At 39.0% G+C, this 17,160-nt stretch overlaps 1 protein-coding gene across 4 annotated transcripts in view; it reads right to left on the reverse strand.

Moving 5' to 3' along the window:
* The window catches only part of LOC129453645 (uncharacterized), a 122,997-nt gene that overhangs the window by 61,389 nt on the left and 44,448 nt on the right, over positions 1-17,160 (reverse strand). The window contains exons 4-7 of one of the 4 annotated variants that reach the window (XM_073865605.1): positions 10,434-10,643; positions 9,988-10,314; positions 8,630-8,839; positions 6,357-6,929 (exon numbers count right to left, since the gene is read on the reverse strand). The exons of 1 other annotated variant lie outside the window; for it this stretch is intronic. In XM_073865605.1, the coding sequence (XP_073721706.1) occupies positions 6,922-6,929; positions 8,630-8,839; positions 9,988-10,314; positions 10,434-10,643 (755 nt within the window). In that variant the 3' untranslated portion in view covers positions 6,357-6,921. Of the gene's footprint in view, positions 1-6,356; positions 6,930-8,629; positions 8,840-9,987; positions 10,315-10,433; positions 10,644-10,716; positions 11,065-14,949; positions 15,046-15,176; positions 15,250-17,160 lie in introns of those variants that run through there. 2 more of the 4 variants (XM_073865608.1, XM_073865604.1) reach the window with 2 other exon arrangements.

The raw sequence follows: 17,160 nt of genomic DNA on the forward strand, positions 1-17,160 counted from the left end.
CAGCTTCAGTTTTAATACTGGATTAGACTGGTAAGTGCTGGTTTGCTGCCGGCCTGGCTGCTTGACCAACATATTTACACTATTTACCAGCATCCGATCAACCATGCTTGCAAGATAGTAAACTACATAGTCCAACTAATGAACCATTAAGATACAGCAGCATCATATATGCAGTACAAAACACATTATATTATTTTCACAATGGACAACTTTAATGTAACATGTAACATTCACAACATAAACATCATACAGTGTTCAGACGAGATGAAATTTCAGATGATTAACTCAAATGATTGATAGCATTGATATTTTAATATTTAAAATGTAATCTACTCATCGTTTAACAAAAGTTTTAAAAAATTGTAAGGACCCTAAAACAGTAGCATAAATATATTCACAAATCTGATCAGTGAAAGCAGCTTTACAGAGAGTTTATTATGAGCAGTTACCTGTAACAGTAAGAGTGACTCCAGGAGAACCAGAAACTTTATCTGATGTGTTAGTGATGATGAAGAATCGATATTCCCCAGTGTCATTCCTGTTGACGTCTTTGATTCTCAGTGTGTTTCCCACAAACTCCACACGACCAGAAAACTGATGAACCTCATGTAGATCTCTGAGTTCCCTACGATAACGGTAATACCAGAATGTTTTCTTTACTGTATATCCAGTGGGATGTGAGTATGAAGAGTGAATATCTACTGTTGATCCCACTAAAGCACAAACTCTTCTAGAGGTGTAAGTCACACCCCAACAGCTACTGTTAGAAAGACCTGAAAGAGTCACAAAATACTGCTGTAACATTCACAATCAATTACAAACACACTCATACTGTATATGAATCAACAAGAAAACTGCAAAGTTTGTTCTTCCATTTTAATTTAAATATTTTGTAAATGTCAAACTCACACACAGATGAAGAGGGCTCTGAAACAGACTCAATGCAGGAATAACTGTCAGTGTTTTCACTGGATGACACAAATATGCTTTGGTTTCTTGGTAAATATTGTCCATTCTTGTGCCAGTGGTAAAAAAATGCAGATGTTTTTGGGCAGGAGGAAACACAGCTCAGTTTTACTTGTCCATCTGTAGATTCAGGATTCATCTTCACCTGTAAACCTAAATAATGAAAACCTTACATTAGATGAGAAATGAAAAGAGTTTAACTGGACTGATGAGAATGTAAATGTACCTGAAACTGTTAGATTGACTGTGACTGAGCTGAGATGTTTAACTCCATCCTTCATAATGATCATGAGCTGATATTCTCCACTGTCTCTCTCTTTCACATCATGTATTATGAGCTTTGAGTAATCTTCAGTGATCTCTTGTTTCACTCGTCCTGAGTAATCTGAATCTAAAGTCAAATCTTCAGGTTCATCTTTGTTTCTCCAGTTTGTTCTCCGTTTCTGACTAAACCAGAATCCAGTTGTGATGTTGATGTTTGAGTAATCGCACCTCACTGTCATCCATCTCCCCCTCAGAGCACAAATATTCAGTTTATTACAGGTTACATTAAAATTATTCAATGTTAGGGACCCTGAAAATAAATATAAAATATTATTGACATTCGTAACACAGTATAATGTAAATTTAATGTAAAATCCTGCACTAGAGATCAATGATGTAAATTAATTTGAATAAACCTGAGTTTATTTATGAGTTTTTCTTTTTAATCTAACCTACTTGATCTCAAGTTAGCTGATGTATTAATAATATTAACAAATTCAACTTTATTGTAAAATGTTACTAACTATCTATCAACTTATCGGTGCCAATGTTTGATCTCAAGATGCACACCAGTATTTTTGTGTAAGGTATGTTTGTAAAAGTTACTTAAATGTCTTAATATAACTAAAGCCTAGTCCTGGATTAATCTAAACCCTGTCTGGGAAACTGACCCAACAGCGTTATCTAAGTCATTACATTACTCTCCAAATTAGTTGCTGATATAAATCACAACCAGGAATCCCTGATAGAAGAGAAAATATAGGAATGTATTACTCTGAGAGAGAGAGAGAGAGAAAGAGAGAGAGAGAGAGAGAGAGAGAGAGAGAGAGAGACCCAGATGCAGGCTTTGCATGTACAGATACAGTACAAGGTTTATTGGGTACAAAAGAAAACCCAGTTGGTGCCTAAAACACCTAAAGGCACCAACAAAGACAGATAAACAGAATAAGACTACACAAAACTATGACAGGAACTACTTGAATGCTTAACAGTAAACTTGAACGATAACTTACTAGACTAGCAGAGTACACATGTGTAAGAACATCAACCACTTCAATACGATACAAATTTGCATCCGATCAACCTCAATCGTATTGATTTAGGTGTTTACATGAAGGATTTTATTTGTTAGATTTTTTGGCCAGTTTTGTCTTTATTCAATAGTGAGGTTAGGGGAGGACAGGAAAGTACAGGGAGGAGAGAGGGGTATGAGATCGGCAAATAACCACGAGCCGGGAATCAAACTTGGGTCACCAAAAGTGCGAAAGCACCACATGTTGGAGCGCTGCCCACTAAACCATCAGCTCCGACTACATGAAGGCTTTTCAATACGATTACAAATGGATGTATCTAGTGGTGTCTCTCTTTCTTTCTCTGTTCTCTATACTATCAGGTAATATCTCATACACGTTTGAAACAGTTAATTGTATTATTTACCATTTCATGCATTTATAGTTTAACCAATTCAAGTTTTATTTCAGTGTTGTTATCTCCAGCTTGTCTTTACTTACACTGTCAGAAATATTATGTCCTTATAAGTATTTACATACCTCAGATGTATTAATATGGACCTTTGAGATACTTATATGCACTGTTTAGGTAAAAATAAAGTTTACTTTTGAAAGGGCACTTCCCCGGTGACAGCTGTACATTTTCTTGTTTGAATAATTAAGGTTTGTACTGACTCTTGTCTTATATCACTGTCTTAATGCAGTAAACAACACTGATGCTTTTCCCAAATGTCCAACAACCACAAAACTTTCATCTACTCAAAAGTGTTCATACCTTGAATGTGTAACAGCAGGATCAATGATGAGAGTCTGAAGTTCATGATGTAGTTTTGTAGAAAGTCACATAAGACCCAAAACTCTTTTCTTATTCCTGAGAGAAAACAAAACATCATTGTGACGCTCAATTAATCAGACAGTTATTACAGTAAAATAAAACACAACTTTTCGTAACATTTCAAAGATTCAATACAAATAAATGTGTATACATACGTGCTCGTGGAGATCTCTGACTTTAACCGGTTTGTAAAGTTGTGTCAATATCTGAAGTTGTGGTAGATCATTTAATGATCTGATTATCGTACTCAAGCGGATGTTAAAGAAAAACTCTCCTTCACTTTTTGAGACTTTTCATAGCATAAGAAGAAGGAAAACATTTCATAACATGCTTGAATTTTACATAATCTGACAACTATTGTTATCTTTATGTGTAGCTGTTATTTGTTGGAGAGTCCTGTAAACAGTGACGTGTTTACCATTTTGGGGGCCCTAAAGAAAGTCCAAGAAACTGGAGCCCCACATGCCCCAACATTACCTGAAGGGTTTTCATTTGAATTGCACAACAGTAATATTGAGTATATAGAATTAAGTTAGACATATAAAAACAGATTTATTTTATTTTGGACTGCGTAACATAACATTGTATAAGACAAAAAAATCTTGTTCCACCGGCCTCCCTTTGTACAGAAAAATATTTTCAAGCCCCTCTCAGATCTATCCTTTGCTTGCAAATTCCTTATAGGATGTATTTAAAACAATGTAATTTATACACTACTGCAACTTCAGTTTGTGATCTTACTAAAAAACTACATAAGAAAAAACGGTAAAGCATTAGATTACAATTCAGACTGATCTAACAAACTGAACTAACAAACACCAGCAATGAAGGTTGTAAGTTGGTTATTGTCTGGATTTGTAATGGGAATCACATAACTCTCATTTTCATATTGCAGAAACAAACTTACTGTGAGATACAACAAGCATATAGACGCCACTGCCTGTAAAAGATGTCTCTTATCTTTACTTCATCTTTTATGTCTCCAGCAGAAAAAAATCTAATCATTAATCTTCATCTTTTTACTGCTAGTGCTCTTATTCTTGAGCAACAGTCTCAACTCGATTCACAGGACAGATTATGTTTCATATTTTTATAAACCTGTTACTTTCATTACAAATAAACTGAGACAGAAATAATCTGCACATTTTTATACTTACATTTAACTTTTGGGGAAACTGAATGTAATTGTTTCTCTGAAATTGTAAAACTTGTTAACAAAAATGTTAAATGGAGCTGATAGTAACATATTTAGTAAACTGTGTGCGCTCACTTAGTCTACGAGTTCGTAGGGTTTCACATCTGTCATTTTTACACTTTGAAGTGTGCTCATCAGCGCCCCCTTTGCCCCCTTGATGCTGTCTGCAGCAGGCTTTGCGCACTTTACCAACCCAGAAGCACTTGTGAAAGAGCAGTCAGACCAATCAGACACATAACACAAATATATTTTTTTAATTCTGAAGACACAGATTAAAGATTAGGAGAGGAAACACAGCTGCAAAAATCAGTGTCGTGTTCTTGAATCAGCATAAAAACTTGATCGGCTTTGCCACAAACCACCCACTTAAACAGGATGAGACTGTGTGATAGACATCTCTGCCCAGAAAACCAGTTTATACCAGCTTCAGTTTAATACTAGATTAGACTGGTAAGCAAAACACATCATATCAGAGACAACCTCAAAAACAAGTGTAAAATTCACAACATAAACATCACTTCATGACACGGCTTTTTAATTTCCTTTTTCAGTTTTTAAAATGTTATTTAATTATTGTTTAACAAAAGATAAATAAAACACAAATGGTAAAAGCTCTTATGATCAATAGCATCACTTTAGTGTCACAGTGATCCGTGTCATGTTTTGTGTCTGTTCTATATTGTCATCACCTGGACACTTGTTAATTATCACATCATTCATTCCACCTGTGTGTCATTAGTCTTTGTGTATTTATACCAGTGTTTGTGTCACACTCATTGCCGGATGATTGTCATTACAACCCTGTCTGTTTCCTGTGTCACGTTTGGATGTTCCTGTGTTTTGCTACCATGTTACTCCTCGTGTTTTTGTTTCCCCATTTTATTATTAAATGTTATTTATTTGCCGAACTCTGCGTTTGTGTCCTCCCTCCACTCCCGTGTCGTGACAGAATCATCCGGCCATTATTGGACGCAGCGAGTTCACGGAGGGCGGCTCCCCCAGGAGTTTCGTCGAGGGGGAGTGGTGACATCGGGGTTCATTCCCCATCAGCCCCGATGTCTCTTGGGGACCACCGTGAGCGATCGCTCACTCCTGCGGGAGGAGGATCGGCCCAGGCGGTCCCCCAACGGTTGAGTCGTCGTCGACGGTCCCTCGGAGGACCACCATCCTGCTCGCAGGGGGATCCGGAACGGACCACGCCCGATCATTTCCCCGGGGTGGCTACCGAGCGAGGGTCTCCGTTTCCGCGAGGGGATGGGAGAAGATTTCCGGGGGCATCTGATCGTCGACGATTCCCAGGAGGGGGGTAATTCGTCTGCCTCGGTTCTCGGAGCGATCACTCCGGTTCTCCTGGCGCAGTCCGGCCAACCGTCCTGTTGGTCTCATCCCGGCGGCTGCCGGCTTCGCCAGGGTCCCCAAGCCCTCCACCCCTCCCTTGGACTCTCGCTACCAGACTTTGTTTTTGTTTTGTGTTTATGTGAGTGTCTGGTAGCCACTCGTAGAGGGAGGGGTTATGTCACGGTGATCCGTGTCATGTTTTGTGTCTGTTCTATATTGTCATCACCTGGACACTTGTTAATTATCACATCATTCATTCCACCTGTGTGTCATTAGTCTTTGTGTATTTATACCAGTGTTTGTGTCACACTCATTGCCGGATGATTGTCATTACAACCCTGTCTGTTTCCTGTGTCACGTTTGGATGTTCCTGTGTTTTGCTACCATGTTACTCCTCGTGTTTTTGTTTCCCCATTTTATTATTAAATGTTATTTATTTGCCGAACTCTGCGTTTGTGTCCTCCCTCCACTCCCGTGTCGTGACATTTAGTCCTTATAAATGTATAAATACAGCATTATTATGAGCAGTTGAAGTTGTAGTAGATCATTTAATGATATTATCTCATTTTCTCGTACTCAAGCGGATGTTAAAGAAACTCTTTTTGACACTTTTTATAGCATAAGAAGAAGGAAAGCATTTCATAACATGCTTGAACTTTACATATTTTGACAACTATTACATACTATTATATTAAAAGTGAATTTATAGCTGTTAATTATTGCTGAGTCCTGTAAAAGATGTCTCTTATCTTTACTTCATCTTTTATGTCTCCAGCAGAAAAAAATCTAATCATTAATCTTCATCTTCTTACTGCTAGTGCTCTTATTCTTGAGAAACAGTCTCAACTCGATTCACACGACAGATTATGTTTTATATTTTTATAAACCTGTTCCTTTCATTACTAATAAACTGAGCCAATAATCTGCATATGTTTTATATTTTCTAAATTGGTATTTGGAGAAACTATTAAGAAATGAATGTAATTCATTTAAAACCTTTAAAAAGTATTAAATTGAGCGGATAAAAACTTCCTTTCAGACTTTCCAATGCAACTCATGTGGGTCTAAAAATAAGCAGGGTGTAAATGAGCTTAAAGGCTGGCAGACAATCTGGGACTGTGACAGTTTAATAAAAAAGCTCATTTACATCAGACACACTGATGGGCAACTTCTCTTCTTATTTTCGGCGTGACGCTCGAGTCTTTTCCAAAATACGACTCTGGTGTGCCCTTGTGTGCAAGAGTCCCTAAAGTCTGCACTACATGATGTCATCAAAGTGTCGACTCTGAGGAAGTCCACAAGTGCAGGGTGTGTCATATCTCTGAAAGGCAGGTACAAAAAAGCTTTATTAAAACATTATAGTAGCAAACCTTCAGAAAGCCAAGCCTTGTTTTAATCAGTATCATACAGTTTTATGTATTTAAGCATTTGTTTTGTCCATTGTATCTGAAAAAAGACACAAACTCAGTTATATTCAGGAAAGGCAGAACATTCAGAATTTGACTTTTCTGTGATTCTCAGATTTCAGTCTCACTGCAGCCGTTATCACAGCGCTACTCAGCAAATAACCATCATGACAGCTGTGTGCATATTTTCAAAATAACTCAAAAGTTCTGAGTGATGTGCTATGACGTTCAGTGCCACTGGCAGCGCTAAAACACTTTCACTTTTGGTTGTGTTAGTACATTTAAAGTACAGCTTGCGTTAGAAAATAGTAATTCCACCTTGATTGTGTTTCCTCATCTTCTTTTTTAGGGGTTTCCCCAGTAATGATGATACACAAAACAACGCGGCACACCGACACCTGACTTTGAAACCTGCAGAAGCTGTAATTTTGTAGCATCTCACTTAATATTAATGATCAGCTATGAGTGCTGCAAAGTGAGACTGAAAGTAGCTCAGCGATGACGTCATGGCTGACAATAAACCAATCAGCATCAAGGACTGAAACTATCTATTTTATCATTTACACTGTAACAAGTGAAAAGTTGGATTTACTTAAAGTTGCAGTCGGCAAGATCGGTTCTTGTGGCGCTGCTTGAAGTCGAACAAGCCTAATATCACATGAATCCACCTTATATTGAACGCAGCGTGATGGCGGAGAGAACTGTCACGACTGGGATGCAGGAGTGAGGAAGTTAGGACGCAAGTGCAGAGTTCACAATGAAATAAATAACATTTATTAACAGAACGAGAATAAAACAACGGGCAGGTAACACTGGAACATCCAATAGAAGAAACAGGAACAGACATGAAAGTAGTGACAATGACAATGATCCAGCAGTGAGCAAACAGAAGACAGAGGTATATATACACACAGACTAAATGACAAACAGGTGTGATGAGGCAGGTAATTAATCAATGAATGTCCAGGTGATAACAATCGGAACAGAGACAAGACATGACACAGATTAACCGTGACAAGAACATTCACTAACACACTTCTGATTCCTTGGCTTACAACTAGAGCTAGAAGAAGGACCAATGAAAAGAAAACAACCAAGGAAAAGAAGGAAATTAAGATAGACAGCGACCGTGCCGGTAATAAAACTAGGATCAATATCGGACCAGCATTTGAAAGGTGGAGGGATCTATGAGCTTTTAAAGGGTTCAAGCTGGATGCAGAGCTTGTCATATTTCTTCTTGACAGGTAATTGTGCTCTATCAACCATTTATTGTATTTCTGATTGTTATGTAAGTAATCTAAGTATGCTTAAAAATGCACTGCTGAGGACGAGCTCGATATGAGGTTGCTTGGTGGTAGTGTGGGAGGGGCATAAAAATTGAAAACATTCGAAATCATCTCAATCCTCCAGAGTTGCCGACTGTAGCTTTAAAGAGTAACTTCGGTTGGTAACTAAAACTAGTTTTGTTCAACTTAAAATTTCACTTGAATTTCACAATAAGAAACAACTTCATTTTTTAGGCATTACCAACTGAAGTTATTTTTTAAGTTGATCCAGCGGTTTACTTTTTACAGTGTAAGAGTAAAGTCAGATGTATGATGAGATGTTGTGTTACCTCTTACAGTACAGGAATACTCTTGTAGCTCCTGACTGTTGATTGAGTCCAGGTACAGCTTGTTTAATAATGTCAATCCATCTGTTACCTGTTGTCCATTCTTATACCAGATGTAAGTATGTTTGTTATCCAGAGTGCATTCAGTTGAACAGCTTAATATCACTTTTTCTCCATCTATCACAGGGTCTGGGCTGCTTCTCACATGTGTATCTGAGATTTGATATAACAGAGTTCACATTAACTACTTTTCCAAGTTAATAAAGCATTACCTAAACCTCTAATCACAGTCGTGTTGATATCAGACTCCTACTCGAGCTATAAACTCTCTGTAGTGTAGGCCTGGCAAACTCGACTCCTTTTAAGGATCCGGGTTATTGTGAGTCACTCACTAAAGTGATCCGGGTTGTGTGAGTCACTTGAATAACTTGAGTCAGTATTGCTAAATCGCCAAGGAAACTCAGTACAGACCCACTTGTAACCGTCTGATCCACGCGACTCGAGATTCTCAGAGCCGAAAACATTGCAGACTCGCAGACCATGGGACTCGCTCTACAGATCCACTAACCGGCTGATTCGCGTGGATCAGCCAGAGCCGGTTAGTGGATCTATAGAGCGACTGAAGTCTCCTCAAAAGCAAATCCACAACAAAAGCCTTTCACTTCTGAGATAACATGCTTATAGGTTTTAGGTTTGGTGTGTATGGTCAACCATTAAAAAAATAGGCCTAATAATAATAGCATAATAATATAGAAAAAAACAGTGTCCTGCTTATGCAGCCCCCAGAGGCGGAGAGACAGTTCGCGCTGATCAGCCGGTTACGGTTCAGCCGGTTACGAGTTGAAAGATTCTCGAGTCAGCGCAGATTCGCAGATCTTTTGAGTTTGCAATGTTTCCGGCTCTGAGTGAGAGTCTCGGGTCAGTTCGCGCGGATATGCAGGTCTCTCGAGTTTGCAATGTTTCCGGCTCTGAGTGAGAATCTCGGGTCAATTCGCGGCTCGCGCGGATCTGCGGGTCTCTCGAGTTTGCAATGTTTCCGGCTCTGAGTGAGAATCTCGGGTCAGTTCTCGCACAGATCACCCGGTTACGAGTGAATCTGTAGTGCGAGCGAAGTCTCATCAATAATGTTGAAAGAGGTTTGTGTGTTTGGTGGCGCTGTTTATGGTTTTACATTGAATTGTAGTAGGACTCAACTGATCCGGGTAAATGACACTAGAGACTCGCGACTCATGAGTTAATTTAAAGATCCGGGTTAAAGATCCGAGTGAGTCGCGACTCAAACAGGTCTACTGTAGTGCAGCACTCATTATACTGAAGCATTATGAGTGCTGCACTACAGCGAGTTTATTATGAGCAGTTACCTGTAACAGTAAGATCGACTCCAGGAGAACCAATAACTTCATTTGATGTGTTAGTGATGAACCTGAAGTAATATTCTCCAGAGTCACTCGTGTTGACGTCATTAATTCTCATTGTGTTTCCCACAAACACCACACGACCAGAAAACGGATGATCCTCACGCAGATCTCGGAGTCCCTCAGGAGGATGAAAGTAACCCCAGGATGTTTTGTCTACTGTATATCCAGTGGGATGTGAGTATGAAGAGTGAATATCTACTGTTGATCCCACTAAAGCACAAACTCTTGTAAAGGTGTAAATCACATCCCTACAGCTACTGTTAGAAACACCTGAAAAAGTCACAAAATACTGCTGTAACATTCACAATCAATTACAAACACACTCATACTGTATATCAATCAACAAGAAAACTGCCAAGTTTGTTCTTCCATTTTAATGTCAGACTCACACACAGATGAAGAGGGAACTGAAACAGACTTAACGCAGGAATAACTGTCAGTTTTTTCACTGGATGACACAAATATGCTTTGGTTATATGTTAAATGTTGTCCACTCTTGAACCAGAAGTAATAATTTTCAGATGTTTTTGGGCAGGAGGAATCACAGCTCAGTTTTACTCGCTGTCCTGTAGATTCAGGATTTATCTTCACCTGTAAAACTAAATAATCAAAACCTTACATTAGATGAGAAATGAAAAGAGTTTAACTGGACTGATGAGAATGTAAATGTACCTGTGACTGTTAGATTGACTGTGACTGAGCTGAGATGTTTAACTCCATCCTTCATAATGATCATGAGCTGATATTCTCCACTGTCTCTCTCTATCAGATCATTTATTGAGAGTCGTGAGTAATCTTTAGTGATCTCTTGACTCACTCGTCCTGAGTAATCTGAATCTAAAGTCAAATCTTCAGGTTCATCTTTGTTTCTCCAGTTTGTTCTCTGTTTCTGACTGAACCAGAACCCAGTTGTGATGTTGATGTTTGAGTATTCGCACCACACTGTCATCTTTGTCCCCCTCGCAGCACAAATATTTAGTTCATTACAGGTTACATTAAAGTTATCCAATGTTAGGAACCCTGAAAATAAATATGACATTTTATTGACGTTTGTAACAGTATAATGTGAATGTAAGCATATTTTTGAGATCCAAATGTAAGATCCTGCACTAGAAAGCAATAATGTAAATTAAAGGTATAGCAGAAGATTTTCGTTTTCCGGGGGGATCACCTATATTATTGGTCACCCCAGATGTCAATCATTCTGATGATATGTGTACGTACAACTGTCGTACGTGCTCGTCCCTAGGTTCGCTTTCTGCACATGCGCACTTTCACGTGTATGTGTGTTGTGCTACGTTTCAACCATTCATTGAAGCTCGCGTTCTCACTGTGTTTTTTTTTTCAAAATGTCTGAGAGTCGCAAGAGAAAAAGTGTCTACAAAGTGTATGACAAGAAGAGAAAGGACTATGAAGAAAGAAACAAGACCAGAGTGTTTATGGGAGACACGCTGGCAGCTGGCGTGAGCTAATAGGACAGGTTGGGCTTCCCATGCGAAGTTTCTACTGGAAAGGTACATTTTGTCATGCTATTTGGAAAAATCCATTTAAAATCACTGCTAGTAAAAGTTGATGTAAGCTATGATTAGCGATGCTAGCCCTGGCACAAGTCACAAACCGCACAGACACATTAAACATGCCGATGGCAACTTGTAAACAGAGCGAAGAGAAGACGCACCTGCATGCTCTCTCTCTGTCTCGAATAAAAAATGTGATGAATGCTACTGTTGTTGTTTTTACACATTTGTTGTACACATGTGCTCCTTTCTGCAACTCTTGAGTGCATATCTGCCAACTTTTCAAAAAACCTTGGAGTGAGATTTTGTCACACAAGTTGGTGGCTCAGATATCAGAGAGTTGGAGTTAATTTGATGTTGTACGCTGCATTCTGGTGGTTTGTGTGGAGGCCCAAATCCGTTGATAGGAGCGTCCTACTGGAGATGGACAATATTGGTTGCATTCTGTGAGGCAGACATAGCTGAAGGTCCACCCCAAGGAAATTTTGGATTAAGTGGATGTGATTTCCGGCATTCTAGTGGATTTTTAGGTGGTCTGCTAAAGATGTGCAATACCTGAACTTATTCTGATTCATGTTTGGCATCATGACTTGTTGGGCCTTCTAGACTTGAGCTGAACATTCAACCAGAAAACTATTGTTGTGCCTAAATGACCACAATAAAGTCTTATTTATAGACCAGTGTTTAAGATTTGACCTAGGTAGGTTACTGTAATTGATATTTTTTATTAGAATGGTAAAAGTCAGCTGAGTTTACATTCACCACACTAAATGTTCACAGAGACACGCACAAACAAATCATTTCTTTCAAGATTTAAAATATATGAGTGAGTATTAAATTGGACAACGTTTCATTAATAATCAGCCTAACCAGAATCCAGCGGAGGTTTGTAATTTCCAGCCGGCAACATGAATCCACTATTTGCTTTGCTTGGACTACGCCAGAACAATCGACCTATTGAGATGGTGTCAGTACGGACGTCTCGGATCTCACATCAAGTTGTATCCTGTTCTGTGACTTTTGCTACTACTGAGGTATGTCTCATGAACTCGGTGCTTCCTGCATTTGCCATGGCCCTGTGGTGTGTGTGGTCTGCTTTCTGCTCTTTTGTTTTCTGTGTTCCTCAAGCCCCTGTGTCTGGATTATCTGGTGCACCTCCCATCAAAAGTGAATCGTCTGGCTTACCTGAACCGCCTGAATCAACTGGCTTACCTGAACCGCCTGAATCGCCTGGCTTACCTGAACCACCTGAATCACCTGGCTTACCTGAATCTCCGGGTTCACCTGAGTCGCCTGTTTCACCGGTTTCACCAAAGTTGCCTGATTCGCCGGGTTCACCTGAGTCGTCTAGTTCACCAGATTCACCTAAGTCGTCTGGTTCACCTGATTCATCTGAGTCACCTTCACGGCATGTTCCAGTTGGAGGGTCTAAAGCGCCTCCAGCGCCACCCTGATCAGTGAAAGTTTTTTTGGGGGGTAGTGTATGGACACAAGAGGGAGGCAGAGGACACCAAGGAGGAGGCTGAGGTGTACCCAGATCCGAGCCTACCTCACAACCTTGGTCCATTCCTGCCCCATGACCCAGGTCCAAGCCTGCCCCATCACCCAGGTCCAAGCCTGCCCCATGACCCAGGTCCAAGCCTGCCCCATGACCCAGGTCCAAGCCTGCCCCATGACCCAGGTCCAAGCCTGCCCCATGACCCAGGTCCAAGCCTGCCCCATGACCCAGGTCCAAGCCTGCCCCATGACCCAGGTCCAAGCCTGCCCCATGACCCAGGGCCAAGCCTGCCCCATGACCCAGGGCCAAGCCTGCCCCATGACCCAGGGCCAAGCCTGCCCCATGACCCAGGTCCAAGCCTTTGGATTATATGTTTAATGTGTGTTGGGCTCCAGGAGTCGCCCTTTAAAGGGGGGGGGTTCTGTAAGGACTTTGTGTTGTGTTTTGTGATTTGTACTTTTATTTTGACACCCTGTTCTGTTCTGGCTTTTATTTTGAAATCATGTCATGCCATGCTTCACTTCCCACTTACTGTTTGTTTATTATAAAGCCACTTCCTTTTGTTAATATCACTGCTGATTATTGTTTAGCCTGTTTGTTAGCCTGTCTACCTACTTGTTATTCAGAATCATGTTTTCATTTCTGTGTTTGCCTGTTTTGACCTGTGCCTGTTATATTGGATATTGTTTGTTTTCTGCCTGCCCTGACCAATTGCCTGATATTCGGATTACTCTCTTGGATTGCCCCTTTTTGGATGTGTTTGCCTGCCCTTTGGGATTTAGTTTAATAAACCTCTCTTTGCACATGGATTCAATTCTCCATTGCTTTCTTTGAAGCACCCCACGTTACACATTGTTACATACTTATTGTTACATGTTACAGGGCCAGATTTACCAAATGGGGCAAATGAGCACGAGAGCGCAATTCCAAAATAGCGCTGATGGGAGTGCTAATATCTGCGGGTTATTTATTAAAAAAATTATTAATTAAGCGTCACCGTCCCGTATACGGGACACCTGACTTTACTTCAATATTTTGGATGTAAACTTTTATCGAATCACAACAAACTATAAATCATTGGAAAGGTCTAAGCCTCTAGAAAACATATTTCAGCAGTGTTTTATAAAATATATTATGTAGGAACCATAATAGATTCATTTTTTACAGTAGTGCACCTGTTCTTTATACTATCAGATAATATCTCATACACGTTGGAAACATTAATTTGTACTATGTATTATTTACCATTTCATGCATTTATAGTGTAACCAATTCAATTTTTATTTCAGTGCTGTTACTAAAGCATTTAATTTACTAATCTGTTGTTTAGTTTTTATTTCATGCTAATAATTAAACTCTACATATTAATACAATATATTTATTCTAGCAATGTTTTGCTATCATAACTGCACTTATTTCCATTTAAGAAGGGTGATAATTGACAAGAAATACTTGCTGTTAACATTTCTCAGTCATTTCAGTGTTCATACAGACTGAATCATTGTAGTGAATCCCCCCTTACAAACAAAAAGCTGTAAATTACATGTAAAGCGTCTTTGGGAAAACAACTTTGTGGTTACATTCTGGCCTCTCCAGCTTGTCTTTATTTACTTACACTGTCAGAAAAAAAAATCCTAATATGAACTATTTACATACCTCAGAATCAATATGTACCTTTGGGATACTTATATGCACTGTTTAGGTAGAAATAAAGTTTACTTTTGAAAGGGTATCGCCCAAGTGACAGCTTCTACATTTTTTTCGTTTGAATAATTAAGGTTTGTACTGACTCTTGTCTTATATCACTGTCTTAATGCAGTAAACAACACTGATGCTTTTCCCAAATGTCCAACAAGCACAAAACTGATGTTTACTCAATAGTGTTCATACCTTGAATGTGTAACAGCAGGATCAATGATGAGAGTCTGAAGTTCATGATGTAGTTTTGTAAAAAGTCACAAAAGACCGAAAACTCTTTTCTTATTCCTGATAAAAAACAAAACATCATTGTGACGCTTAATTCATCAGACAGTTATTACAGTAAAATAAAACACAACTAACATGATTGTTTTTCGTAACATTTTAAAGATTCAATATATATACATGTGTATACATACGTGCTTGTGGAGATCTCTGACTTCAACCGGTTTGTAAAGTTGTGTCAATATCTGAAGTTGTGGTAGATCATTTAATGATCTGATTATCGTACTCAAGCGGATGTTAAAGAAAGACTCTCCTTCACTTTTAAACACTTTTCATAGCATAAGAAGAAGGAAAGTATTTCATAACATGCCTGAATTTTACATAATCTGACAACTATTCTTATCTTTACGTGTAGCTGTTATTTGTTGGAGAGTCCTGTAAACAGTGCCGTGTTTACCATTTTGGGGGCCCTAAGGAAAGTCCAAGAAACTGGAACCCCCCATGCCCCAACATTACCTGAAGGGTTTTCATTTGAATTGCACAACAGTAATATTGAGTATATAGAATTAAGTTAGACATATAAAAATAGATTTATCTTATTTTGAACTGCTTAACACAACATGGTATAAGACAAAAAAATCTTGTTCCACCAGCCTCCCTTTGTACAGAAAAATATTTTCAAGCCCCTCTCAGATCTATCCTTTGCTTGGAAATTCCTTAAAGGATGTATTTAAAACAATGTAATTTATACACTACTGCAACTTCTGTCATGGATCACAAAGGATGGACCCAAGTGCAAATATAGGTGAACTCAAAAAGGTTTAATAACAAAAGAGCCCACGAGGGAGCAAAAGACAAAACAATAACCTAGTTAGTAAAATCTCCATTTGCATGATTTGTATGAAACAGAAATTAGAAGGACCTTAAATAGTCCTATTATCATTGTACAGTAGAGATTATTTCAGATTATCTCCTCAGGGATGGAAGGGATTAATTTAAGTAATGATATATTGTTTGCTATATGGAGCGAGAAAGTTGAACCTACACTTTCTAAATTAAATAGAAAGGGTTTGGATAACAATGCTACCACTGAAGATATTCTTACATGGTGGCACACAGTTGGTAGTGAACAAAGAAAATCCAAACATGCTGAAATCATTGAGGCTTTGAATTTCATGACGTGCAAGCAGCTACGTAAAAAGAATGCAATTTTTGGCTCAGTCCTAAACGCTAAAGGTGATGAATTGAGAACCAAAAACGCTGAATTACAAAAGTCAGAGGCAAAGATCCAAAATCTTCAAACTCAGATAGATCAACTATCATCTGAGCAGTTAGCCCTGGCTAAACAGTGTGAGAAGTATAAAGACATTATTCCAGATGTAAGGGTTAAACTAATTGTGCGAGACACTAAGTCTCCCCAAACGCTTAACAGCAATGGGACTAAAAAAGACGCTACTTGTACTAAAGAGAATGTATATTCCAGAACCCAGAAAAGTGATCCTATTTCAGTGATTGGGGTGATGCATCAACATGCTGGAACAGAACCGCATGTTGTGAAAGAAGCATTAGAGAGTCACAGACCTCCTGAAGCTCCAGTAGAACCAAGCTGCAGACCCGGTGGCAAAATGAACAGGCTTTGTAATTCCTGTCATAAAATAGGCCATATAGAGGAGAAATGCTGGTCACTGGGCAGGGGCAGACCTCCACCTTATTATTTGAAATGTAGGAAATCACTTTCTAAGGGCAGATGTAAGCAATCTAGTTTTGCAGGTAAAACCATTACTGAGTTAACTGCATTGTTCATGCAAGGACTGCAGCTGTTAACCTCACTTGCTAGTGGCTTAGCAGCCAGTTAGCATGTGTTTAACAGATTATCCTGTTTGCATTTCCTGATTTGTAATTGTTCGTAATGCATTGTTGTTTCTATAGAACACAAATTCTAGTTGTTTGTTGTACTATATGTACACATAGGCTAATGAAGTTAATTTCTTAAAACACTTGACTGTTTCCACTGTAAGTGTTTGACAAAACATTTAAGTGAGAGGTTGTTGAAGCTACATGTGTTCTAGACCAGTTGTCTTGTGTTAATGGAATAACTTTTGCTCTTGAAATTGTCTACCATTTTCAAGTTGTATGTGTTTCTATGTTGAAAGATTTGTCTCCTATGTGGTAAACTCT

This window comes from Misgurnus anguillicaudatus, unplaced genomic scaffold (genome assembly GCF_027580225.2).
Source record: "Misgurnus anguillicaudatus unplaced genomic scaffold, ASM2758022v2 HiC_scaffold_32, whole genome shotgun sequence".
In the NCBI taxonomy this organism is placed as follows: domain Eukaryota; kingdom Metazoa; phylum Chordata; class Actinopteri; order Cypriniformes; family Cobitidae; genus Misgurnus; species Misgurnus anguillicaudatus.